This window comes from Ovis aries, chromosome 6, assembly GCF_016772045.2.
Source record: "Ovis aries strain OAR_USU_Benz2616 breed Rambouillet chromosome 6, ARS-UI_Ramb_v3.0, whole genome shotgun sequence".
NCBI lineage: Eukaryota > Metazoa > Chordata > Mammalia > Artiodactyla > Bovidae > Ovis > Ovis aries.
The window spans coordinates 103673425-103699527 of record NC_056059.1 but is presented as its reverse complement, the minus strand read 5'-3'; the positions used below and the strand labels follow the sequence as shown (position 1 = coordinate 103699527).

Sequence of the window (26103 nt, the reverse complement as noted above, 5' to 3'; positions counted from 1 at the left end):
CTAATGATCAGCTCACTGTGGACGTGGCTTTATTTAGGGCAGAGTCAATTTGGTTTAAATCCTGTGTGAGAAATTCAGCGAGAACAAAAAAGCTTCAGAGAAAAACATCCCCACAGCCTTTCCAAGTGTCTTTGTCTCTGTAACTATGGTTTCTGGACAAATGCAGAAAACGCTCAGGAAGGATTTTCTTTGAATAAAGAAGCTGAAACAAAGGGCCAAGGATGGCAGTAAAATGATAAGCACTTTTATTTTGATTTTTGATTTGGAAAACTAGGATATAGAGAAATAACAATAAATATATGAAAGTGTTTCCTGCAGTTAAAAACAAGCAACTTTCCCTGTGTGCTTCAGCAGAGGAGCTGAGCAGGCAGACAGGAGGAGGCCACTGTGATGCAGGGCACAGGTGACCTGGTATATCTCCCATGTGACTCCAGGCAGCTGTGGGGTCTCCCTCAGAAGGCACAGCTCTAACAGAAGCTGCGGTGTGCGCTCTCAGCCTGGCCATTCGGTGGCCAAGTCAAGTCATCTTTCTGAGTTCCTTCCTGTGTTGTGGGGTGATTGAAAGAGCTCCTTTGAGCAAGGAATGTGAGATTCAAATTCAGGAACGTGTCTTGGTAAACTGGACGGTAGCAATGGTTTCAGCTTTTATCACCAGAAGTCAGAGCTGACCACAGGACCCGGGAGCTCTCCAGGGTCCTGAAAGGCTTGTCATTCCCTTTCTGACTCCGGGACTCAATCACATGGGAGTGAGCAAAGCAGAGTGTTGTTTCTTGTGTACCTACTACATGCCTGGTGCATTGCTAGGTGCTGTGCAGAATTCTCTATCTTAACACGTGTGGTTACTAGCCTGGCTCTTTGCCTCTGCATGGCCTGAGCTCTATGTTCTTGTTCCTTAAGTCCCCAGCGCCAGGTGCTGCCCTGGCCTCCTCTGTCCTGAGGCCCCCAGCACATGTGGCCTGGCTGTGATGGTATCAGATCCTCTCCCAGCCAGCCTGCTGGGCCGCTGACCAGCTGTGTATCTCCTGCCCCTGGGAAGGCTGAAATGGGTATGTCTGGGAGGGAGTTTTGAAAACTGGAAAACTGGAAAGCTGAAACAGCTGAAACAGAGGTTTTTAGGCCACATTTGGATTATTTGGCACCTGTATGTGTTTGATTTAGGAAAAAATTGAAACTGAGCACTGAATGTAAGGGTGTCCAGGCTGTCATTCTGTAACACTTAGTCCCTGAAACGAGTTGTTGCCATTATTTATATGCCCCAGACCTTCTCCATCAGACTGAGCCACTTGAGGGCCAAGCCTGTGTCTTATTCAGCCCTCTAGCCTCCGAGCATGGCCCAGGATCCTAGTGGCAGCGAGGGTGCAGGCACTGTTGATGAAGCAAGAAACACACTCAACAGAAGAGAGAGCTGCAGCTTGGCTCTCCCTCCTGAGAACTGGCTGCCACAGGAGGGGTCTGCATGTCACCATGGCAGCCTGCATTTAGTGAGCACCTACTGCTTGCCTGGCTCTGTTGTAAGAACTACATGATTATTTCCACATTTAATCGTCATCACAACCCACAAGGTTCAGGCTATTATGATTACAAGTCCCACATTACAAGTGGGGAAACAGAGGCACAGGGATATTACTAATTTGCCTGCAGTCACGTGACAAAGAAGTGGCCGAGCTGAGATGGGAACCTAGGCTGAGCTGGTCAAGCTCAGAGGTTAATGCCCTGCTTCCAGTATCAAGGCCTGGCCCCATCCCCACCCCCTCACCTTGAACCTAGTTACCCAAATCTCATGTTGCTTTCTTGTTTGTGCCCAATCATGTGGCCACATGCTTCCTGGTGATTGGGCTTCCCTGGTGGCTCAGATGGTAAAGAATCTGCCTGCAATGTGGGAGACCTGGATTCGATCCCTGGGTTGGAAAGATCCCCCGAAAGAGGGCATGGCAACTCACTCCAGTATTCTTGCCTGGAGAATCCCCATGGGCAGAGGAGCCTGGTGGGTCCATGGGGTCACAAGGAATTGGGCACGACTGAGCGACTAAGCACATACGGTAATAACACGATGGGAGGGAACATCCCTGGCTCTCGCACCTGCTGGGGACACCCAGGCAGTGATTGCATTCCTCCAAGCCTTGGCTCCCTCATCTTCAGGACATGACCGTCTTTACTCTGCAGAGCTGCCAGGAGGTCAGAGGTCACGTGGGTAGAGTGTGGCGAGGACTCTTCAGTGTGTTGCCGTATTACGGGCTGTGACTCAAATATGGTCAATCATTGTTGACAATCCTGAGGTCTTCCTGCGTATTACTCTTTCAGAAAAGGAAAGGAGGCTGGCCTAAAGGCAAGAAAAGGAAACCCCCAAGGGATCTTGCTGTTCCCCGTGCTCCTACAACAGGGTAAGATGGGGAGATCCCCTGACCCACCGTTAAGGTCGCATCACCACATGGCCTGTGCTATGTGCCGAGCCTGGATGGCCTCTGTCCCATCGCAGCCTTTATCTGTTGTTCAGTACCCTTGATTGTTACAGAGTCTCACACCACGGGGAGTGAGAGAGGGTTGTTTAGTTCTTTAAGCTGGAATAAGGTTCTGATACACAAAGGAGAGCTGGGCTTGAGTCACAGACAGGAAAGTGGGTGGCCGTGGGGCCAATGTGTCTGGTTTTCCTTCCAGGCTTGTGATACCTGGGGCTCCACGGCCTTGGATGATCTAGTGAACCTTCCTCAAGGCTCAAAATGCAACCCCCAGGTGCCCTGAGACCTGTGCCTCATCCCCTGGCATCTTGGGCTGCAGAAAAGAGGCCCCAGGCCAGTCACTTCCCACTGCTCTGAGGGTCACCTGACTCTTCTGGAAGCTTGAGTGGTTTTCTCTTTATCTTCAAGGTTCACACGTTTCGCAGGGTGAAGGTCTTTTCTCGGTTTTCCCATAACTCCAGTGCACATGGCCTTTGGTCCAAAGACTGGTTTGTCTCACTCCAACACCTGCAGACTTTCTCCCTGTGCCTTGACACAAATCCTTCGTCAGGAGGGTGGGAGGGCTTGTACCTGGAGCATTTGAGCCACAGAACAACCCCGTGAACAGGTGATATTATGTCCATAACACAGAAGGGGAAACCGAAGCTCGAGTAGGCTTGAGCAAGTTGCCCACCCAGTCTTCATGCCCGTCCTGTGGGAGGGGAGAAATCCCTCTTAAGTCTTCCGTCAGTCTCTGGATAAGTCAGCCATTCATGTATTTCCCCATCTTCAAATAGCCCCCATTTCACTGGTTAGATTGAAAATTACGGGCAGACTCATGGCTGCTGGTTTTCATGAAACCCTGAACGCAGGAGTGGCTGCAGCAGGCCTCCCCTCCAGCAGCAGCTCAGCACCACTCTGTGTGTTCCATTCCTGGCGCAGTTACGCGATTTTCCTGAACGAACAGAGGAGCCAGCTGAGGGCCCAGCACCCCAATCTGCCTTTCCCGGAAATCACGAAGATGCTGGCCGCTCAGTGGGCTCAGCTGCCACAGGAGAAAAAGCAAGTAAGTCTTCTTCTGCGTGGAGTGAACAGAGAACTGGATCTGGCTGTCTGCAGCCTTGATTAGGGGCTGCTCCCCCCGTCCCTGGGCCATCTTTTCATACCAGAGCCAGAGGGAGTGTTCCAGAAGACAGGCACGAGGTGCCTCCCACCTCACCCCTTAAAAGCAATTACTGGTCTCTGCAGCTTTGGCATCCACTATCTCCCAACCTGTCAGGCAGAATGGTGAATCCATGAAAAATGGCTAAATTGTCCAATAAGTTTAGGAAATTCTGGAGCAGACCAAGGGAAATAGATTTTTTCCCTCTGCGGGGTTTTTTGGGAGCCTTTTGGTATAACTTGATTCACTTAAAATAGTTCAGATGAAGTCCATGCTCTCCTGGAATGAGGTGTGAAGGGCGAGATGGAGCACAGCACTCTAGGGCACGAAAATCTCTGCCACCTCTCGTGAAAGGCTTTCTCAGAGTAATCCACCATGGAACCCCTTATGCAGAGCTCCTGTTAACCTCCTATGGAAGTATGTTCTGGGGTCACAGAAGAAGCAGCACTAAGTTAGAGGATAGAGTCATGCTTTTATCACAGCATTTATGTCCAATGTCAACTTCTGCCACCTCGTCCCCCACTGCATTCCAGTCACCCTGATCAAGCCCTGCCTGCTGTGGCGTCACCTCCTACAAGAAGCCCTCCCAAACTCCTTCTAAGTATGTCTGACCCCAAAGCCTGTACTATTCCCAGAAAAGCCTGCTGCCTCCAAAGTGTCATTTCTTTGGGTCAAATGCAAAAACTCTGAGATAAGCTTCTTTAACCCCTGCACTTCCAACTTTTTTTGCCGTAGAAAACCTTTGGTTCAAATGAACTATTACAGAGAAATCCTAATCTGAGAGCATGGTGTCAATTAATAGCGTCCCTCCCTTTGCTGCTCAGATCTTCAACCACTCAGGAAGTAGATCCAATAGCCAGTCAGACAACTGGACAAACCCTGGCCATCACAGTCAGGGCAGGCCCCTGACTCTGGCCAAGAGCAGCCTGGGACCCTGGCTATCTGTCTCCGTCAGGTCTCAGGGGAAGAGACAGGAGGGGCCTCACGGAGCATCTCTGGTTCTGGCTCCCAATTTACCCTTCGATAAGCCCCTCCTCGCACGTGGAGGGGAGGGTGATCCTGGAGAGGCCAGCAGGATCAAGCTCCCCACCTTACAGAAGGAAACATCAGGAGTGGGGAAGAAATGTTCCCACCACACACCCCTGCTAACGTGTAAAAGAGATCAAGGCAAAACTACCGTGACTAAGTTGGGTGAAGATGGTTAGGGTTAGTCCCCACCTGTCACAGTGGCTTAAGCTGCCAACATTCCAGTCTGAGCAGCTGAGACAAAAATGACAATTGTCTTTGGAATAAGCATGGTGCTTTTATGGGTCAGCGAGAGGCAGAACCTCTGATCCAAGATTTTAGGGAGTCTCTGAGCTACTTTCATGATTTCGGAAATCCTTCCCTCTCTCCCTGCCCCAGCCACTGTTCTGGAGCTCCTCCAAGTCATAGTTTCAAAAGCCCTGCTACAGCATTGTCAGCTGTCTCCTTGGTAGAGTCAAGTCCCTGCAGGAATGGGACAGAGGCCGTGCACCACGTGCCCGGTGGAAAGAGGCTCCGGAAGCCCAGGGAAAGAGGCCATGCTCAGCTCCTTACTTTGTTAGGACCAGTTCAACACGTGCATGCTAAGTCGCTTCAGTCATGCCCAGCTCTTTGCGACCCTATGGACCATAGCCTGCCAGGCTCCTATGTGCATGGGATTCCCCAGGCAAGAATATTGGAGTGGGTTGCCATGCCCTCCCTGAAGGGATCTTCCCGACCCAGGGATTGAACCCACATCTCTTACATCTCCTGCACTGGCAGGTGGGTTCTTACCACTAGTGCCACCTGGGAACCCCCCAGTTCAACACATCAGTGCTTTAAAAGTTTTTTTGCTTAACATGATAATTTATTTCAGATTACCAGGTGCATAAAATAGTCACTGTGAATAATAACTACTTGACAAGCATTCTTAGAGCAAATTTTGGCTACACACACACACACACACACATACACACACTAGTCCCTGGGTTACACCAGTTGGTGCCAGCCTCTGTGACTGAAGGTGAGTCCAAGTCCCTGCTTTCAAGGAGTTCGTAGTGTAGGGGGTCGGGACCTCCAAAGTGAACACATATAATCCAGTGTGAGGAGTGCCTGGGACAGACGTTTCTACCCGGCCAGGGGGTGGTATCCAGGAGGTATCTAATCCAGTGTGGGAGTGCCCGAGCCAACCTGGGGGCATCAGATAAATTCCCCAGGAGGTGAATGTTCTGTGATGGATCTTGAAGGATAAGTAAGATTTGGCCAGGGGAGGAAAGCTGAGACAAGTGTTCTAGATGGAGGGAAAACAATAGCAGATGAGGTAGCCTGAGGCTGGATCTGATTCATCTCTTTATCACCTGTTCTCCACCCAGCACCCTGCACAAAATTAAGCGCTGATGTCTTAAGCACTGCCACACTTGAATAGAAGTGTAAGGTCCCACAGTGGGGGTGGGGCCACTGATAGTGCTACCCTCCTCTGCAGTCATCAGACCACACCTGGCAGTTGTGGTGAAAGCCAGAGGGAGGCAGTTTCTAGCTGATTGGAAGGAAGACCTTCCCTATGGTCTGCATCATTGGAACAATGAGTGAGCTTGCTGTTAGGTAGTGAGGTTTCCATCCCTGGAGGTATGCAAGTAGAAGATGAGCAATAGCTTCTTGGTAGCATCCTAGAGAGACTGAGGCAAGTTGGACAAGGGGACCCCACCATCCCCCTCCAAATGAGGGAAGTCTCACAGGATCTCTGTGCTCCTTCTTCCAGAGGTATGTTTGTGAGGCGGATGAAGACAAGCAGCGCTACATCCGCGAGCTGAAGGCCTACCAGAACTCTGAGGCTTACCGAGCCTTCCTGCGCAGGCGGGCAGCGCAAAAGGTGCAGGCGCGGTGCGGTGAGTGAGCCTGGCCAGGGTGGGCTGCAGCTGCTGTCTCCCAGGCTTGGGGCTATGCGATGGTCTACAGCAGATGGAGGGTTTGGAGAGCTCCCTGTTAGTCTCAGCCTCTGTCAACATTCACATCTTTATGTATCTGGGGTGTTAACCCCTTGTGAGATGTACAGTTTGCAGGTGCCTTCTCCCGTTTAGTAGGTTGCCTTTTCATTGTAGTTTGCAGCACAGAAGCCTTTTCGTTTGATATAGTCCTACTTGTTTATTTTTTGCTTTTGTCGCTGAGCTTTTGGTGTGCTATCCAAAACACCATTGCCAAGACTGATGTCTGGGAGCTTTTTCCTGATGTTTTCTGCTAGGAGTGTTTTTCAGTTTCAGCTCTTACATTTAAGTCTTTAATCCATTTCAAGTTCATTTTTGTGTGTGGTGTTAAGATGTGTCCAGTTTCATTCTTTTGCATGTGGTTATCCCGTTTTCCCAAAATCATTTATTGAAGAGACTGTCCTTTCCCCATTGTGTATTGGATTTTCTGAGAGTAGATCATAAGTACCCACTCAGGAGACACACGTTTGATCCCTGGATCAGGAAGATGCCCTGGAGGAGAAAATAGCAACCCACTCCAGTATTCTTGCCTGGAGAATTCCATGGACAGAGGAAGGAGCCTGGTGGGCTACAGTCCATGGGGTCACAAAAGAGACTTGACTTAGTGATTAAACAACAAGATCACAAGTGCTCTCACCACAGATACAGAAAAGAAGACTATGTAAAATGTAACTTGATTGTGGTAAGGCATACTGTAGCCAGTCATCGGAACACCTGAAGTATGCACAATTTTTAATTTGTCAATTATACCTGAGCAAAACTGGAGGAGGGGAAGGAGCCACGCCCCCACACAAAGCAGCTGGCGTCATCCCTTTGTGGCTCTTTTTTTGGGGGGGTTGAGACACCTTGTGCCTGATTATGGAGGAGGCACCCCACTTCCTCCCCTCCTGGGGAATGTCAGAGTGGTGCTGGGCCAGCGATTCCATTTTAATCCTTAGAAGGAGAAAAGGAACCGGCAGTTATGGAACTCAGTTATGCAAAGTGCCCTGGATCACCCCGAGGCCTTTTAAAATGCAGGTTCTGACCCAGCAGGTCTGGGGTCTGCATTTCCAACACACCCCTGATTCAGTCCATGCTGCTGGTGTAGGGACTCAGCCTTGCCCAGCCTGAGTCATGCCTGATGTGCCAGGAAGTAAGACACTGAACATCCCTAAACCAGTGCACACAAGAAGGGCAACAATGGCGGATAAAGACCTCAAGTCGCCCCTACCCGCCTGGCTGAAGTGTGTCCCATGCGCCCTCTAGAGGCTTCTGGTGGGACTGCGCCCTGTTGACGGCTGGCCTCTGCTCAGCGAGCGCCAGCCCCACCCCACCCCACCCCTGCACTACTGGCTTTCCCCTCTCCCTTGACTCACTCCCCACTCCTCTACCAGCATTTCCTGGGATCGCTGTGCAAAAAACAAAAAACAAAAACAAAAACAAAAAACAAAAAACAATGCTTGCAACAGAGTCCTTGTAGTGTGCCTCTGGGGGATGCAGGCCTAAGGCAGAGACAGGAACTCCACCCTACTTGCCGCATGTTCCCCACCAAGGGGCACAGGACCTAGAACAGCGCTGGGCATTCTCACCAGGGCTCATCACTGTCCATCCTAAGGGTTCTTCCTGCATTCCGCATGCTGGGGCTGACCAGCTTCCCAACAGAGCCCGTCAGTTCTCCACTTTCTACTTCCCACCTGAGCCTGGTGGAGAACCGTCTCCATAGAGGTCAGGTGTGGGCTCAGTGGGCCAAATGCCTGGGGTCAAATCCTGGCTCTGTCATCTTGCACAAATCATTAAAGCATTGAGGGCCTCAGTTTCCTCATATGGAAAGTGGGGCTGTAATAGGACCTCCCTGCATTGGCTCTGGTGCTGATGGAGCAAATTAAACCATAGGAGCTTGGTACTCAGTGCCTGGCATATAGCGAGTTCAGCAAATATTCATACTTTGTACCCTTAGTTCTGGGCCATGAGCCCGCCACCATAGCTTCATCCAGATCAGGGATCTGTGAAAGGACTAGGTAGTAAATGCTTTACTCTTTATGGGTACCGTGGTCTCTGTTGCAACCACTGAACTCTATGGTTGTAGCAGGAAAGCAACCATAGACAATATGTTAACAAATGGGTGAGACTGTGTGCCAATAAAACTTTATTTACAAAAACAAGCAGAGGGACGGGTTGGTCCCCAGACAGTTCCACTCTGGTCCATTGTACTTCTTGGGTTTCCACTTAATATTTGTTTTCAGTGAAGCACCTCCAGATAAAAATAATCCTCTGAAAACTACTGGTCTAGGCACCCTACTCCAGTACTGTTGCCTGGAAAATCCCATGGATGGAGGAGCCTGGTAGGCTGCAGTCCATGGGGTCGCGAAGAGTCGGACAAGACTGAGTGACTTCACTTTCACTTTTCACTTTCATGCATTGGAGAAGGAAATGGCAACCCATTCCAGTGTTCTTGCCTGGAGAATCCCAGGGACGGGGGAGCCTGGTGGGCTGCCGTCTGTGGGGTCGCACAGAGTTGGACACGACTGAAGTGACTTAGCAGCAGCAGCAGCTTATAATTGGCATTAACAAAGTGGAGTGTCAGATGGCTCCGAGGGAGTTGTGAGGCCTCTGGTCCTCATGTGCAAAGTTAAGCAGATCATGCCGAGACCTCTGGCTAAGATCCCCAGAGAGCAGTTGTCATTTTCTGTTCATGTATTTCTCCCTAAAAATGCCATCTGTCAGACTTAGCAGAGAACACCTCAGTTCAGTTCAGTTCAGTTCAGTCGCTCAGTCGTATCCGACTCTTTGCGACCCCATGAATCGCAGCACACCAGGCCTCCCTGTTCATCACCAACTCCCGGAGTTCACTCAGACCCACGTCCATTGAGTCCGTGATGCCATCCAGCCATCTCATCCTCTGTCGTCCCCTTCTCCTCCTGCCCCCAATCCCTCCCAGCATCAGAGTCTTTTCCAATGAGTCAACTCTTCTCATGAGGTGGCCAAAGTACTGCAGTTTCAGCTTTAGCATCGTTCCTTCCAAAGAAATCCCAGGGCTGATCTCCTTCAGAATGGACTGGTTGGATCTCCTTGCTGTCGAAGGGACTCTCAAGAGTCTTCTCCAACACCACAGTTCAAAAGCATCAATTCTTCGGCACTCAGCCTTCTTCACAGTCCAACTCTCACATCCATACATGACCACAGGAAAAACCATAGCCTTGACTAGATGGACCTTAGTCGGCAAAGTAATGGTTGGTCATAACTTTTCTTCCAAGGAGTAAGCGTCTTTTAATTTCATGGCTGCAGTCACCATCTGCAGTGATTTTGGAGCCCCCCAAAATAAAGTCTGACACTGTTTCCATTGTTTCCCCATCTATTTCCCAGGAAGTAATGGGACCGGATGCCATGATCTTTGTTTTCTGAATGTTGAGCTTTAAGCCAACTTTTTCACTCTCCTCTTTCACTTTCATCAAGAGGCTTTTGAGTTCCTCTTCACTTTCTGCCATAAGGGTGGTGTCATCTGCATATCTGAGGTTATTGATATTTCTCCTGGCAATCTTGATTCCAGCTTGTGTTTCTTCCAGTCCAGCGTTTCTCATGATGTACTCTGCACAGAAGTTAAATAAGCAAGGTGACAATATACAGCCGTGACGTACTCCTTTTCCTATTTGGAACCAGTCTGTTGTTCCATGTCCACTTCTAACTGTTGCTTCCTGACCTGCATACAGATTTCTCAAGAGGCAGGTTAGGTGCTCTGGTATTCCCATCTCTTTCAGAATTTTCCACAGTTTGTTGTGATCCACACAGTCAAAGGATTTGGCATAGTCAATAAAGCAGAAATAGATGTTTTTCTGGAACTCTCTTGCTTTTTCCATGATCCAGCGGATGTTGGCAATTTGATCTCTGGTTCCTCTGCCTTTTCTAAAACCAGCTTGAACATCAGGGAGTTCACAGTTCACGTATTGCTGAAGCCTTGCTTGGAGAATTTTGAGCATTACTTTACTAGCGTGTGAGAACACCTCATCTTGTTTAATTCTTCAGCCATGTTGGTCTCCTATTGCCTTCTTATTTTTGTGATTATTTGTAGATTGTCATCACACAACAAGTTGCCATATTACAAGGAACAGCTACTCCAAAGAACTTGGCTTTTAAACAAGATGTATTTCTGCCTTATTGAAAACAGTAAATTTTAAAAGCTTACCATATAAATATAATCATAATGAATATTTTTAAAAAGACAACCTAGATTCTGCCATGCTAATAAAAACTGAATTGTTTATATTTTTCCTTGTTTCTCTCTAATCTTCATTTCATACCTGGCTAGATGTTTATTATAAATTGAAGTCAGAGGTATGTGGTGTTTCTTCTTGGTTTATAATAAGGGACTTTAAGACTTCTTTTAAAAAAAATTTTACGCATTTTCCCTGAGGTTTTTAATTAATTGATTTTTAATTGAAGGGTAATTGCTTTACAATATTGCCTTCGTTTCTGCCATATATCAACATGAATCAGCCAGAAATTGAGCAACTGAAGTCAAGTACTGATCCTCCAGCAGGAAACATGGAGACCTCTTAGGATAAGTGTTTTCGTCCTCAGAAGGCACCTCTGACCCTTGAATTGATTCTCTCCCGACACAGCTGAGGCCTTTTCTGACACAGGTGCTTTGTAAAATGATGCTGTTTGTCTATCAGGAACAGGTGCACCAGGACATGAATTTGAGGGCAAGGACCTTGACTTCTCGGCAGTTGATGTAAGTACTGGGGGAGTGTGGTTTTAAACTAATCAGCTTCATTTGGTGTGGGCGCCTGAGAAGTGGTACCTCTCAAAGGAGAGCTGAATTCTAATCCCTGGGGCCTGTGAATGTTACCTTATATAGCAAAAACCGGGGAAGTCCTTGAAGTTGTAATTAAGTTAAGAATCTTAAGAGAGGGGCATTAGTCAGAAGATAAGATGGTTAGATAGCATCACTGACTCAATGGACATGAATTTGAGCAAACTCCAGAAGATAATGAAGGACAGGGAAGCCTGGCATGCCACAGTCGGACATGACTTAGCGACTGAAAAACAACAATTATATAGTCATAAATGTCCTTACAAGAAGGAGATGGAGGGAGATTTGACACCAAAGAGGAGGAGGCCACGTGACCACTGGCAGAGACTGGAGTGATGTGGCCCCAAGGTAAGGAAGGCATCAGCCACCCCAAGAGGCTGGAAGAGGTAAGAACAGCTTCTCCCAGAACCTCCAGAGGGAACTAGGCCCTGCCCATGTCATAATGTTGGACTAGTCAGGTTGATTTGAGACTGCTGGCCTCTGGAACTGTGAGAGAGTAAACTTCTGTTATTCTAAGCCACTCATTTGGTGGCACTTGGTTATGGCAGCCCAGGAAACAGAACATCTGGGCACAGGGGTTCATGCATCGCTGGAACATGGCTCACACATCAGTCCCTTATGGAGGCCTTTCTTTGCGGGTTCCTTGGGCAAGTATGTATGAAGTCCAGCTCAACGGGAGGCGGGGCACCAGACTCAGGTTGCAAAAGTGGGTGAAGTGAAGCGCAGCCCCACGGCTCCTGTCCAGGGCAAACTGGCAAGTGTGCAACCCATGACACTAGGATCTGCTGTGATAGAGACGCATGCACAATAAGATGGACCCCACCCGAGGCTGTCTGGGCCAGTCTCAGGGCAGGGGTTCTGAGATGATGCTCATGAAGAAGAAATGGGAAATTCCTGGAGAAAATGCTGGCCAGATGGAAACGAAGCAAAGAGGGAGCACTAGGCTAGGGAACAGGACGTGCAAAGGCCTGGGGGTGGGAAGCAGCACAGGGTGTATGGGGGCCCTGAACAGTTCTGGAATCCTGGAGCAGACAGTGTGCGTACAGGGTCAAGGACAGGGTGGTGGGGACCTGGGTTGTCAGATGTCCAAGCTAAGCTGTAATTCATAGGCGCTTCCCCTTTGAGTTTTGAGTAATGATGAAATAGATATTTAACAAATGAAGAATAAATGAAAGTAAATCTTAGGGGCCAGAGAGATGCATTTATGGGGCTTCCCAGGTAGGGCCGTGGTAAAGAACCCGCCTGCCCATGCAGAAGACGCAAGAGATGTGGGTTCCATCCCTGGGTCAGGAAGATCCCCTGGAGTAGGAACTGGCAACCCACTCCAGTATTCTTGCCTGGAAAATTCCTTGGACAGGGGAGCTTGGTGGGCTACAGTCCATAGCGTCACAAAGAGTGAGACATGACTGAGCAGCTAAGCACACACACACACAAAAGTGTTTATATCAAAATGTTCTGGAAGGCTACACAAGAAGCTCTTGCCTACAGTGAGTAGAAATGGGATGTTGGATACCTTTTACTGTTTAAACATCCCTTTTCTATTACTTTCAACATGTATTCGTAATAACTTTAAACATTGTTTTAAAGTATAACATTCTTCATCGTTAGACAACGATTGGAAACTTAGAAGGTGAAGGACTTCCTGAGTTAATTGTCCACCTGGAATGGTCAGCCCCTCTGTGACCCAGGCTGAAGCCACGTGAGTGGAGTTTGCCCCCCAGCAGCCCCTCCCCCTGGAGGGGCCTGCTCTGTGCATCCAGCTACCCTCCCACCAGCCTAACCATCCTCTCCCTGGAGCCCGCACTGGCTCCCAGTGCCTGCCGTGACTTGGTCTCCATCTCCCTGCCGGGCTCACGTCTCCACCATTTTCCCCACCTGCCATGGATGAATACCAGCAGGGACTATGCTGTTTCAGAACCTCATTTTTTCTCCTTCCCCACCCTATGGCCTTAGTCCAGCACCTGGTAGTCTGAGGCTGGCCTTCCTCATAACTTTATGTAGCTCAAAGCTTGATTATGAGAGGATATTAAGAGCTGAAACTTCAGGCCTGTGCTAGGACCCATCTCTTGTCAGATCTTGGCAAGTTTTTATATCTCTGAATTAATACGTTAATCAAATATGTATACCTCTTTTATTTTTCGGTTAAGAATAATACATGTGCCTGGTTTTAGAAATGCAAACAGTGCACAGAGGTTTACAGTGTGAGGTGGGTTCGGCTCAGCCAGAGACCCAGTCCCTCCCTCACCCGCCCTGTCCCTGCATCCCCAGGTGTCCACCATGACCAGTTTCTGGTGCATCTTCCAGAAGTGGCCCATGGATAGGCAAGCACCCACAGGTTGGTGCATATGTGTTTTGATAAGAAGACACATCTTTGTCATTTAGTCATAGAGTTTGTTCAGCATTGCAAAGCAAACCCTTTGAACGTATGAAAAACTCAGAATTGGTCATGGACTCAGATAATACCACTGTCTCACTAATCGATGAACCCAGGGTAGGCAAGACGCGTGCAGGGAAGCGGGAAGAAAATTCAAGGAACTGTGGGACCTGCAGACATGCCCTGTTCACTCAAGGCTGATGCAACAGCAAGGGACGTTTCGGGTGGTGCTTATATAAGTATGCATGAACAAAGGCGGTGCGTGGCCAAGCAATTATATCATGTTGCATGTGTACAGTCCTGTGGATGGTCTCAGCCATTACATAACCCTGCAGAGTCATTGTTTACAGGATGTAGGGTGAAAGGGAAAGGACATGGGGCGAGAGAGCCTGGCCACCACTGTCCTGGCTAATTGCTATCCCTATATAACTGCCAATTCTCAAATACTCCCTGTTGTACCCTGTTTGCCGCATGCCCAATATTCTCTCCCACCCAGTGACACAGACCTTGGGATGAATTGAAATTCTCAGCTGTGCTCGGAAAAGCCTCAAACCAGCCGGTGATTTCACAGGTGGAAAAGGGACTAGCTGGACCTGGTTGGACCCCCTGAAGCCCATGTGCCATTTTAAGCTAATTTTATATTCAAAGAGGGGGCTTCCCTAGTGGCTCAGATGATAGAGAGTCTGTTTCCAATGCAGGAGACCTGGATTCAATGCCTGGGTTGGGAAGATCCCCTGGGAAGGGATTAGCAACCCACTCCAGTATTCTTGCCTGGAGAATCCCATGGACAGAGGAACCTGGCGGGCTACAGTCTATAGGGTCCCGAGGAGTCAGACACAACTGAGCAACTAACACTTTAACACTTACGTTTGGAGAAGGCAGGATCCCTGTGCCGCCTCCCTGCTCACCAGGAGCTCTGTCTGTCCACAGGGCGATGAGAACGATGACCTGTACTGTCGGACCTGCAGGCAGTTCTTCAGTTCCCTGCATAACAAGAGGGAGCACCTGCTGGGGAAGCAGCACCTGCAGAACCTCACAGGTAACCAGCTCACCTGTTGTTGTTTAGTTGCTCAGCTGTGTCCAGCTCTTTGCCACCCCATGGACTGTAGCCTGCCAGGCTCTTCTGTCCATGGGATTTCCCAGCCAAGAATACTGGAGTGGCTAGCCATTTCTTTGGCCACCTGATGCCAATACTTTGGCCACCTGATGCGAAGAGCTCATTTGAAAAGACCCTGATGCTGGGAAAGATTGAGGGTAGGAGGAGAAGGGGACGACAGAGGATGAGATGGTTGGATGGCATCGTGAGTTTGAGTAAGCTCAGGGAGTTGGTGATGGACAGGGAAGCCTGGTGTGCTGCAGTCCATGGTGTCGCAAAGAGTCGGATACGACTGAGCAACTGAACTGAAGCCATTTCCTTCTCCAGGGGATCTTCCCAACCCAGGGATTGAACCCACATCTCCTGTGCTGGCAGGCAGATTCTTTACCGCTGAGTCACTAAGGAAGCTCAGCCAGCTTGATGTGGCAAGGCAAACGCACACCTTGACTCCATCTATGCTGGGAGTTCACCAATCCACAGCCCAGAGATTCCTTGTCATTAAATTTAATTTTAAGGCAAGGTCTGTTCAAACAGTCTTAATGCTAGGTGGGTATGTGGGAGGGGAGTGGGTCTTCCAAGGCAGCGCAAATAGACTTGCCTCGTAATTGACAAGGGCCCTTCTGCTCTGGCCCCTCCCCTCAGGGGCCTTAGAACCTCCTGGAGCCCCACTGCCTCCTTAATGGCTCCCAGACCTTGCCACCATCCTGTGTGGCCTCCAGGCCTGAGCACAGCATCCTCTCTGCCTGTAGCACTCAGCCTGTCCCTGCGAGGCTCACCTCCCCACTTCACCTTCGTCTTGTTTAACTGACCTCTTCCCCAGGAGGCCAGCCCTGGCCATGCTGCACACATCCTGCCCCTCCCAGGGCCCCTCTCCAGCTTTCTCTGTCTCCCTGATTCCATCATCTCAGGTTGACCTCTTTTATTTGTCCATCTTTGCTATTGTTTGCTGTCTCCCACCAGCATACAAGCCCCTCGTGTTTGGGGATTTATTGCCCGTTTCAGTCACAGCATCATCCCCCGGATCTAGAGCCATGCCTGACACTCATAGTCAGTACTCACTGTGTATCTGTAGAATGAATGAATGAATATGTTCAACAAGTAACTCCTGGGCACTTATTCCTTCCTGGCACTGAGCCAGGTGCTAGGGACACAGCAAGAATAAGGCAGAGCTCTGTCCCAAAGACATGGAAGTATATGGATTAATGCAACATCTTTCCATTAAAACATCTTGCACTGAAGTGAAAGGAGACCCACAGAAGACAGAGACCCTGCAATGACTGGAACTGCACAAGTCAGAGGTGCGCTCTGGGACTAGGGAAGATGCTCAAAGAAAGAAAACCGTCATGTCAGGTGCAGAACTAGGGGGTGACATTCTTTCCCACCTATTTAATGTTAAAACAGAAATAGATCTGACTTAAGCCTGTCTTCTGCACCTTGCTTGCTGAGTGGCCTGGGGCCAATTACTTAACCTCTGTCTGCTTCCACTACCGCCTCTGTAACAGAAGGATGAACTGCTCTCCTCACAGGGCTCTTCCGAGGATGGACATCAGAGCCTTGTGCCCGCTTGGTGCAGCTGAGATGCCACCTCTGCTAGAAGGTTGTTCCTGGTCCCAAACTTGGGGGGAGGGGGCACTCCTGAGCCTCCAGCGTGTACCCTTTGGTTAGAAATTATCTTCCTCTTCTACTGTTACCATCGCCCTGTGACACGTGTGTTCACGTGCATGCAGAGACACAAGACACGCTTATACACAGACATGCCAACACACACAGACACACCCACATAGACACACCCACACGTCTACTGTCCTGGAAGGAAGGAGCCTATGGTTTAGGACATATCTCTTGCTAGATTCTCGATAGACATTTGATGAAGGAATGTACAGTTCTGCAGGAAGCTGACCTTCATCTGCGGTTTGTAAGGCAATAAACCATCTTCAGTAATGTCTTGTTGAAGGTGAATAATGGCAGTGAAGGTGAGAAGGCATCTCATTACTTGCAATTGAGTATAACGCGTGAGCTCAGATACCTAGAGTTATATCGTGTAAATTACCCACTGGAGAGGTTTACTGCTCATTTCAAAATCTATAAAATCATGTGCTGGGAGACGTGAGGCTGTACATACATGTGGCTCTGATTCCGAGTAACTCTCCAAGGACCTCTAAAGCTATTTATAGGGAAACGGACATGGGCACACCTCGCTTAGTGTTCCCCCTAAACAGCCTGCAAGTTCTGTGTTGATGGTCAAGCTCTTGAGAGCGTTTCCACACCTGCCTTTACTGCTGTGATATTGCTGGAAAGCAGGGCCTTGGGCAGCCGCACTGTCTGAGTCTCTGGGTCTCTGAGTCTCAGTGCTGATGGGAGGGGGTGTTAGCCATGTGTCCCTTTGGAGCTGGATCTCACATGGTTCACAGTACCCTTCGAGGCAAGTGTGAGCCCAGGGATCACCTGCTCCAGCCCTAGAAGAAGCTGTCTCTTGCCCAGCTCTCTGTTTCCGCTCACCAAAACCAGGACGTGGCACAGATGGGAAGCCAGGGCCCAGAGCTCGTTTTAACCGTGTTGCTGGGATCTAATTCACACACCATAAAACGCACCCACTGAGAGTGGTTTTCCGTATATTCCCAGATATGTGCAACCACTACTACAGTTTAGTTTAGAACATTTCCATCAGCCCAGACAGCACCGTACCCGTGAGCAGTCACGCCCCATTTCTGGGCAACTGCTAGGGTGCCTTCTGCCTCCACAGGGGGCTCTGGGGGTTTAATACTTGGTGTTTCCTTTCTGTGATGATAATAGGCATCCCCGCCTTTGTGATATCTTAGGTGGGCAGAGCCCTGTCACCACGAATAACCTGAGTTTGCCTCCCTCCTCTGCCACTTACTGCCTTTATCACCTTGGTTGAATTTTCTACCCACTGCCTTCTCTTTTTCAAGTGCAAAATTGGGACTAATGATAATAATACTGACCTCACGGGCTGCTGTAAGGAAACAAAATAATTCTGTGATGCTTGGCACACTTCGGGGTCTACTATTATTATGATGAGCTTGGGGGCTGTAGCAGATAAGCAGACCAGTTCCCTACCCCGCTTACCTTCCAGGAATCTCACACTGCTAATGGTCCCCATAGCTACATACTCTGCAGTTTCTTTGTCTCTCCCCTCAAGTTGTCCTTCCCTAGGAATGGCTTTCCCACCTCTGTGCACCTGTTCTCCCTCCTGTTCATCCTCCAAAGTCCTAACAAAAAGGTGAATAATAGCATGTTTTGGAGAAGATGGAGAGGAATCGTAGCCCTGATTCACTGCCGGTGGGAATGTCAAGTGGGGCAGCCACTTTGGAATGTAGTCTGCTGCTGCTGCTGCTGCTAAGTTGCTTCAGTCGTGTCTGACTCTGTGCGACCCCATAGACGGCAGCCCACCAGGCTCCCCCGTCCCTGGGATTCTCCAGGCAAGAACACTGGAGTGAGTTGCCAAATGAAAAGTGAAAGTGAAGTCGCTCAATCGTGTCCGACTCTTAGCGACCCCATGGACTGCGGCCCACCAGGCTCCTCCGTCCATGGGCTTTTCCAGGCAAGAGTGCTGGAGTGAGGTGCCATTGCCTTCTCCAGGAATGAAGTCTGATAGTTCCTCAAAAGGTTAAGCATAAAGTTACTATTGAGTTGGCAAAAAAGTTTGTTCAGTTTTTTCCATAAGATGTTACTGAAAAACCCAAATGAACTTTTGGCGCACCCGATATAGGATCCAGCAATTCCACTCCTAGGTGTGTGCCTAAGAGAACTGAGAACGTATGTTCACGCAACACTATGAATGTGCGTAACAACATTATTCATAGTAGCCCCAAGGGGGAAGCAACCCAAACATCCATCAGCTGATGAATGAATAAACAAAATGTGGTCCCTCCACGCAGTGGAATATCATTCAGCCGTAAAAAGGAGTTAGGTACTGATATGTGCCATAATGTAGATGAACCTTGAAGACATGGTAAGTTAAAAATCCAGTCACAAAGGACCACTTGTAGGATTTCCTGTATATGAGTTGTCCAGAATAGGGAAATTTGTAGAGGCGGAAAGCAGATAAGTGGCTGCCTAGGGTTGGGGCTTCCCAGGTGATGCTAGTGGTAAAGAACCCACCTGCCGAATGAAGGAAAAAGAGATGCGGATTCTATTCCTGGGTCGGGAAGATCCCCTAGATCTTCCCGAAAGCAAGAAAGCAAGGCAACCCACTCCAGCATTCTTGCCTGGAAAATGCCATGGACAGAGGAGCCTGGCGGGCTACGGTCCACGGGTCACAAAGAGTCAGACACAAGTGACTTAGCACGCAGGGGTGAGGGAGTGGTGGGGGATGGGAGGTCATGGTTAAAAGGAACCAGGGTTTTCTTGGGGTGGTGATGAATATATTCTAAAAATGATTGTTGTAGTGATTGCACGTATCAGAATACACTAAAACCCATTGAATTATACCCTTTTAATGGGTAAATTGCATGGTACGTGAATTAGATCTCAAAACTGTTTGGAAAAAAGATACCGATCTCCGTCTAGGACCCCCTTCTCCAGGAAGCCTCCCCTGCTGGCCTGCACTCGGCACCAGTACCAGTGCATTCTTTTTTTACATCTGGGGACCTGGCACTCAGGGATGGGGACTCAGGCAGGACGGGCCTGCCCACATCTGGAGAGAGGGCCAGGTCCAGAAGAGCTGCTCATCTTGTGCTCAGGGGCTGACCTTTGACATGGAGTTTCTTTGCTTTTTTAGGGGAATTTGAAAAAGACTCTGCTGAGTGCTTGAAGCATCTGGAGCTTCTGGAGGGAGAGGAAGGTCAGAATTTGAACAAAGGGGACTCAGAAGAGGAAGCTGAGTATCCTGACCCGCTTCTTCTTGGAGGCCTGATTCCAGAGAAGGGTTTTGCTTCATTTGACTTGTGTTTCTTGCAAGAGTTCATCTTTAAACTTCTGCAAAGTGAGTAATCAAGTTCTACCATTTGCTAGTAACTTTGGTGACCAAAGATTTTATAATCCCAGTAAAAGTAACCTACCTAATAGATTATATTATAATATTAAGTGGGAAAAATGAAAGATTGTTATTAATATTAGGAGAATAACAATAAATAAAGATAATCAGATGGAAAATAGCTGAGGCCTTCCAACGAATCAGGCACAGGTCTAAGACGTTTACATTAACTACCTTTTAATTGTCATAAAGGTACTGTGAGGTCGGTTATAGTATCACCTCCTTTTAAAGATGAGACAAGTGCAGCGCAGAGAGGTTAAGTAACTTCCCATGGTTGCACAGATAATGAGCTGAGATTTAAACCCAAGTCCTTGGGTTCCAAGACCCATGCTCTTCATAACTTCCTTATGATCTCAACTATATAAAACTACGCATATGTGAATCCATGCAAATGTTAACCATGTTATCTCTGGCAGGCAAGAGGAGGGTGTTTTTCTTTATTCCTTTTTATATCGGCCACATTTCCCCCAATGAATTGATGTCCTTTCTGTTATCAAAGGAGAAAATTAACTCTATTTAAAAGGGTTTTGAGGTCACCTGCACATATCAGGGTCTCAAATGTTGCCTATGTGAAGTAAATGAAAGTCACTCAGTCGTGTCTGACTCTTTGAGACCCCATGGTCTATACAGTTCATGGAATTCTCCAGGCCAGAATACTGGAGGCCTTTCCCTTCTCCAGGGGATCTTCCCAACCCAGGCATCAAACTCAGGTCTCCTACATTGCAGGCAGATTCTTTATCAGCTGAGCCACAAGGGAAGCCCAAGAACACCTGAATGGGTAGCCTATCCCTTCTCCAGGAGATCCCCCTGACCCAGGAATTGAACCACGGTCTCCCGCATTGCAGGCGGATTCTTTACCAACTGAGCTGTCGGTGAAGCCTATGCCTATGTGAGGTGTGGTTCAAAGAGAAGGGAAGGTTTTGGATGGAAAGGAACAGATAAAGACGGCCTTCTCTCTTTCTTCCTTCCAGTCAAAGAATCTGAGCTCAGAGAGCTGAGGAAGACTCTAGAAAGGGCGCAAGCAGAGCAGGAGGCCCTGCAGAGGCAGCTGCTGGAGTTCCAGGTGAGGCGCTCCAGAGGGAAGCAGCCAGTCCCCATCCCTGTAGCCCCCTGCTCAGCTCAGGGCCCGGCCTGGTGGGTCAGGAAGCTGGAGAGGAAGACCACGTGGTCCGATTAAAAGAACTCTTCGCAAGCTGCAGTGCCGCTTCCCTCCACACGGTTCCTGCTAGAGCACTCTTGTTGCATATTTTTGTAAAATACGGAGTGTCTGTCTGTAAAATACAGACTGTTTCCGAGGTACAGAAATCGTGCCATTGAAAGGTTGTTGTTGAATCATGACGCCGGGATTCTTGGCCCCCGCAGGAGAAGAATTCAATCCGGGGCCAGAGACGAGACTTGATCGCTCAGAGCTTTTGTGTAATAAAGTTTTATTAAAGTATAAAGGAGATAGAGAAAGTTTCTAACATAGGCATCAGAAGGGGGCAGAAAGAGTACCCCCTTGTTAGTGTTAGCAATGAAGTTATATACTCTCCAATGAATCCAAAGACTGTCTGGAGGTTGTAAAGACCTCACCAGACCTACTCCATTTTAAGATAACAGAATTAGCCAGAAGGTTTAATCCAGAGACTGTCCTCAGGCAGAATACATTATTGTTATATAATCCTAAGGAATGTAGAGAAGGAAAAAAAAGCTTGTCCTTTCTTCCTCCTCGAGAATTCCAGACCCCTCTCTCCTTGGGGACCCCTAGACTTCTTATCAACCTGCCTAGGAAATGACTGTCTCACCATGGGCCTTCTTGTACTGCCTGCTGGCTTCACTCAAGGCTCTGTGGTCATCCACCCTGCCCCGTGGCATTTGGCCTGCTATTTCTGCATGTCCTTGGCCCGCTACCCCTGTTGTGGCCCCTGGTTTGCTGCACTCCTTTGAGTGTAGTTTATTAAAGAACAGTGAGTATTTAAAACAAAAAAAAAAAAATAAAAAGAAACACCCCAGTTATTGTGCAATGGTCCAACGGACACAGGTCCCTGGATGTCAGCCCAGCCAGGTCCCCTGACTCAGCAGCCTGGCTGGTGGGGAGGGTGTGAACCGTGGGGCCGGGAGGGGGTATCCCTTACTGTCCGGGACCTTCTTAACAAAGCGGCTCACTGAGCTCCCAGCCCTCATCTTAGAGGACAGCCACGTCTGCCTCGCCAGGGATGTTGGGAGGGGCCGAGGGCCTGGCACACAGTCACACTTTATCTGCAAATCCTGCCCTCGCCCTGGGGCTGCCCCATCCTGGGGCATCCTGGCTGGGGGCCCTGCAGATGGGAGCCCGAGAAAGACTGACTTAGAAATCAGGCCCAGCTGTGGGTCTGGGCTCCTCTCCCTGGCTGTGGGGCTGGGGCAGCTCCCTGACCCTCAGGGAGCTTACTCCCCAGGCCTATTTATATACAGGAGGCAGGGACACCACCTGGGCAGGCGGGCAGGTAAAATGCTGAGAGATATAAAGAGTCCGGCACCAAGTAGTACTTTTAACAAGGGGAGAGGGTGGTGCTCTGTCAGTGGGACAGCTGTTTTATTCCTCGGACTCAGGGAGGGGAGATTGACTATGTTCATGGCCTCCGTGTGTGCCCTACAAGAGCAGCTGCGAGACCCTTTTGGTCTAATTGTTTGCTTATTTGATTACTTATTCACTTGGCGCCTATTTATTTACATGTATCCTTACTTCCTTATAATTATGTACTTATTTACTGGTTCACTTATTTACTTCCTCACTTATATACATAGTTATGTATTTATTTATTCGCTTGCTTATTTACTCATTCATTCAGCTATTCATTCATTCGGAAAGTTTTGGGGCTAGCCACATGAACACCTTGGTGTTCCTTTCAGAACCGACAGCAGTGGCTGGAGGTGGAGCTGGCCAGCCTGAAGACCTATGGGGTCGTCCTGGAGAAGGAGTTTGAGAGCCTGAACATGGTCATCATGCTGCCCCACTTTGGCCTGCGAGTAATGGACACAGGTGAGTCCCTCAGCCCCTCCTCTGGCCTCACACATGCTTCCTCCAAGTCCTCACTGGCGGTGAAACTGAGGCCTAGAAATTCCTGTCCATTCACTTAGCTGTGCCTGCATCCCTCACTTCTTCACTTAGCCTACTTCTTGCACGGCCAGCGAATCCGAGCTTGGTGCTAGGTGTGAGAGATGTGGAGATGAATGGTGTCGCTGTCACCCTAAATCCAGCATCCGCTGGGCATCAGTCCCTGATCTGGGTGCTTCCAGGGGATGAAGATATGGAGAAGCCCCTGGCCTCAAGCTCTAACTGCCTGTACAGACCCTCGGTCACTAGACTGTTGGGGTGCAATGTATCCCAGAGGAGAGCTGACCCCCATGGACAAGATGCTGTGGGCACTCAGGTGCGAGGCAGTCCCCTATCTCTGCGAGGTGGGCTTCTAGAAGGACTTGACAGAGGAAGGACCCAAGAGGACAGTCCCAAACTCCTGAGACAAAGAGGGCCCAGAGGTCTGCCCGGTGGGGAGAGGTGAGCGAAGGTGCAGAGCACGTTCATGCTGCGTCTCACGCAGGCCTGGTGCCAACACCCTTCTCTGAAGAAAATGTCACGAGTACCACTTCATTGTAAATATTTAAACATGACTGTTCGGGGGAACATAAAATGTGAACATTCCTCTTCACTCCCCACGCCCCTGCCCAATCCCTTCCCTGGAAGTTTTTACTGTTCACATCTTGCCATTTCCTGTTTATGAATGAGGTGGTGGTGAGTGCCTGTGTCCTAAGTCACTTTAGTCTTGTCCAGCTCTGCAACCCCATGGACTGTAGCCCCCCAGGCTCCTCTGTCCCTGGGGTTCTCCAGGCAAGAACACTGGAGTGGGTTGCCATGCCCTCCTCCAGGGGATCTTCTGGACCCAGGGATTGAACCTGCATCTCTTATGTCTCCTGCATTGGCAAGCAGGTTCTTTACCACTAGCGCCACCTGGAAAGCCCGAGGTGGTGGCAAAAGTCATTAACAAGGGGGAACTTCTCCGGACATGGCTGCCACATTGCTATATTGAGGCAAGGGGAAGGGGGCAGTTCCAAGGCAGTTAGGGGCCCTAGGACAGTGTCTGTGTACCAATCCGTCTGGCAGATTTCAATACTTTCAGACCTGGTACCACCTCACTGGTGCATTATTGGCTAGCTATCAGCATGGTGCCAGCGAGAAACAGCTGGATTTATTCATCAACAGCTTATCTGTTTCCTACAGATGGGATGGCACCCCAGTCCCCTGCTAATTCACACTGAGGTGGGGGACCCCTGGGGTTTCACCATCACTGTGGAGCAGTGACTCCAGAACACACCGCAGCGGGTACGAGGTGTAGCATCCCTGCTCTATAAATAGCTGAGCCTCAAGGCCAAGGGCAATGAGAGGAATGGAGCAGGTCCTGCTGCTTCAGGAGCTTGGAGGCCCCTCCCCTTCTTCCTTCCGTTCTCCTCTCCTCCCCATCCTTGCCTGAGAGCATTTGCCCCGGCCTGCAGAGTCGGACACGACTGAGCAACTGAACAACAACACGTAAGTATCAAAATTCACATGGATTCAGTCCGGGGCAAATGCTCTCAAGCAAGGATGGGGAGGAGAGGGAGAGAAAAGGAAGAAGAGGTGAACAGCCACTGTCCCAGAGCCCCTCACTGCCTAGCAACCGCCCCACTCTCCTCGTCCCAAGCCAGCAACCTGGCAGCCATGTCCAAAGAACCGATTATATAAGTGAGATTTAGGGAGAGGTGCCAGGGGTGAGCGTGCCACCTGGTACCTGATGTGGTGTGCTCTGGAATCACAGGTTCACCGTGATGGTGAAACCCCAGGTGTCCCCTACTTCGGGGTGAATTAGCAGGGGACTGGGGTGCCGTCCCATTCGTAGGAAACAGACAAGCTGTCAGTGAACAAGTCCATCTGTTTCTCGCCGGCACCGTGCTGGTGGTTAGCCAGTAATGTACCAGTGAGGCGGTACCAGGTCTCAAAGTGTTGAAATCTGCCAGACTGATTGGTACACAGCCACTGTCCTAGGGCCCCTAACTGCTTAGGACCTGCCTCACTCTCCTTGCCCCAATCCAGGAACCTGGCAGCCTTGTCCAAAGAACTGATTATATAAGTGAGATTTAGGGAGAGGTGCCAGGGGTGAGTGCTCCATCCGGTGCCCGATGTGGTGTGTTCTGGAGTCACAGGTTCACCATGATAGTGAAGCCCCATGTCAGTGTGAATTAGCAGGGGACTGGGGTGTCGTCCCATACATAGGAAATAGACGAGCTGTCAGTGAACAAGTCCAGCTGTTTCTCACTGGCACCATGCTGATGGTTAGCCAGTAATGCACCAGTGAGGTGGTACCAGATCTGGAAATATTGAAATCTGCCAGACTGATTGGTACACAGCCACTGTCCAAAGGTCCTTAACCGCCTAGGACCTGCCTCACTCTCCTCGCCCCAGTCCAGCAACCTGGCAGCCATATGTCCCAAGAATCAATTAGACAAGTGAGATTTAGGGAGAAGTGCCAGGTGGTGAGTGCTCCTAAGGGAGAAGGGTTACCCAGGCTCGGGTTCCTGTTGGATGAGGGAAGCAGATGGGAGGCGTGTTCTCCAGTCTTGATAAGCCCATGGACCCCTACTCTTTCTCCCTCCCTGTGGCCTCTTCCTTACCTTGTGAATCGGATCCTTTTACTGCAGTCACGACACCGGCAACTCTGGGGAACAGACAAAAGATGCTGTGGGGTTTGGTTAATGCCCAGGTGTGTTCGCGTGGGTGTCCTTCCCAGGGAAGGCCTGATGGGAGGCATGGGACGTGGTGCCTGTGTAATGTGTGTGCAGGATACAGTATAACGTGAAAGAAGGTCGGCTTTCAGAAAGCGTTTCTTGATCATTGGCTCCAAATTTGTCAATGCACCTGGCGTCAGGTAATGTCCAGGAAGCCGTTTTGCAGGTTCAGCAGCTTCTCTGCTCCTGCTACTCACTCTCTGCTTCCTGAAGTTCCCCTCGGCCCACTCAATCCACTCCATCCCGAGATGTCCTTTGAGCCCAGGGCTCAGTGCTGGGAAGCCAGAAATTCAAGATGTTTTATGACCTCACGGAACTCTGGGTCTCAGAGGGTGACACTGGGGAGTAAATCAAGGCTCATGGTGTGACCTGCTTCCCAGGTGGCACAGTGGGAAAGAATCCGCCTGCCAGTACAGGAGACATGGGGGATAGGGGTTCGATCCCTGGGTCAGGATGATCCCCTGGAGAAGGAAATGGCAACCCACTCCAGTA

At 49.5% G+C, this 26103-nt stretch overlaps 1 protein-coding gene across 1 annotated transcript in view; it reads left to right on the top strand.

Annotated features, from left to right (window-relative positions):
• LOC101112981 (high mobility group protein 20A-like) overlaps nt 1-26103 on the top strand; it is a 34154-nt gene that overhangs the window by 7504 nt on the left and 547 nt on the right. The window contains exons 3-10 of the mRNA XM_027971172.3: nt 2302-2381; nt 3378-3501; nt 6359-6485; nt 11231-11289; nt 14675-14783; nt 19582-19785; nt 20808-20899; nt 22708-22837. Of these exons, the coding sequence (XP_027826973.1) occupies nt 2302-2381; nt 3378-3501; nt 6359-6485; nt 11231-11289; nt 14675-14783; nt 19582-19785; nt 20808-20899; nt 22708-22837 (925 nt within the window). The remainder of the gene's footprint in view (nt 1-2301; nt 2382-3377; nt 3502-6358; nt 6486-11230; nt 11290-14674; nt 14784-19581; nt 19786-20807; nt 20900-22707; nt 22838-26103) is intronic.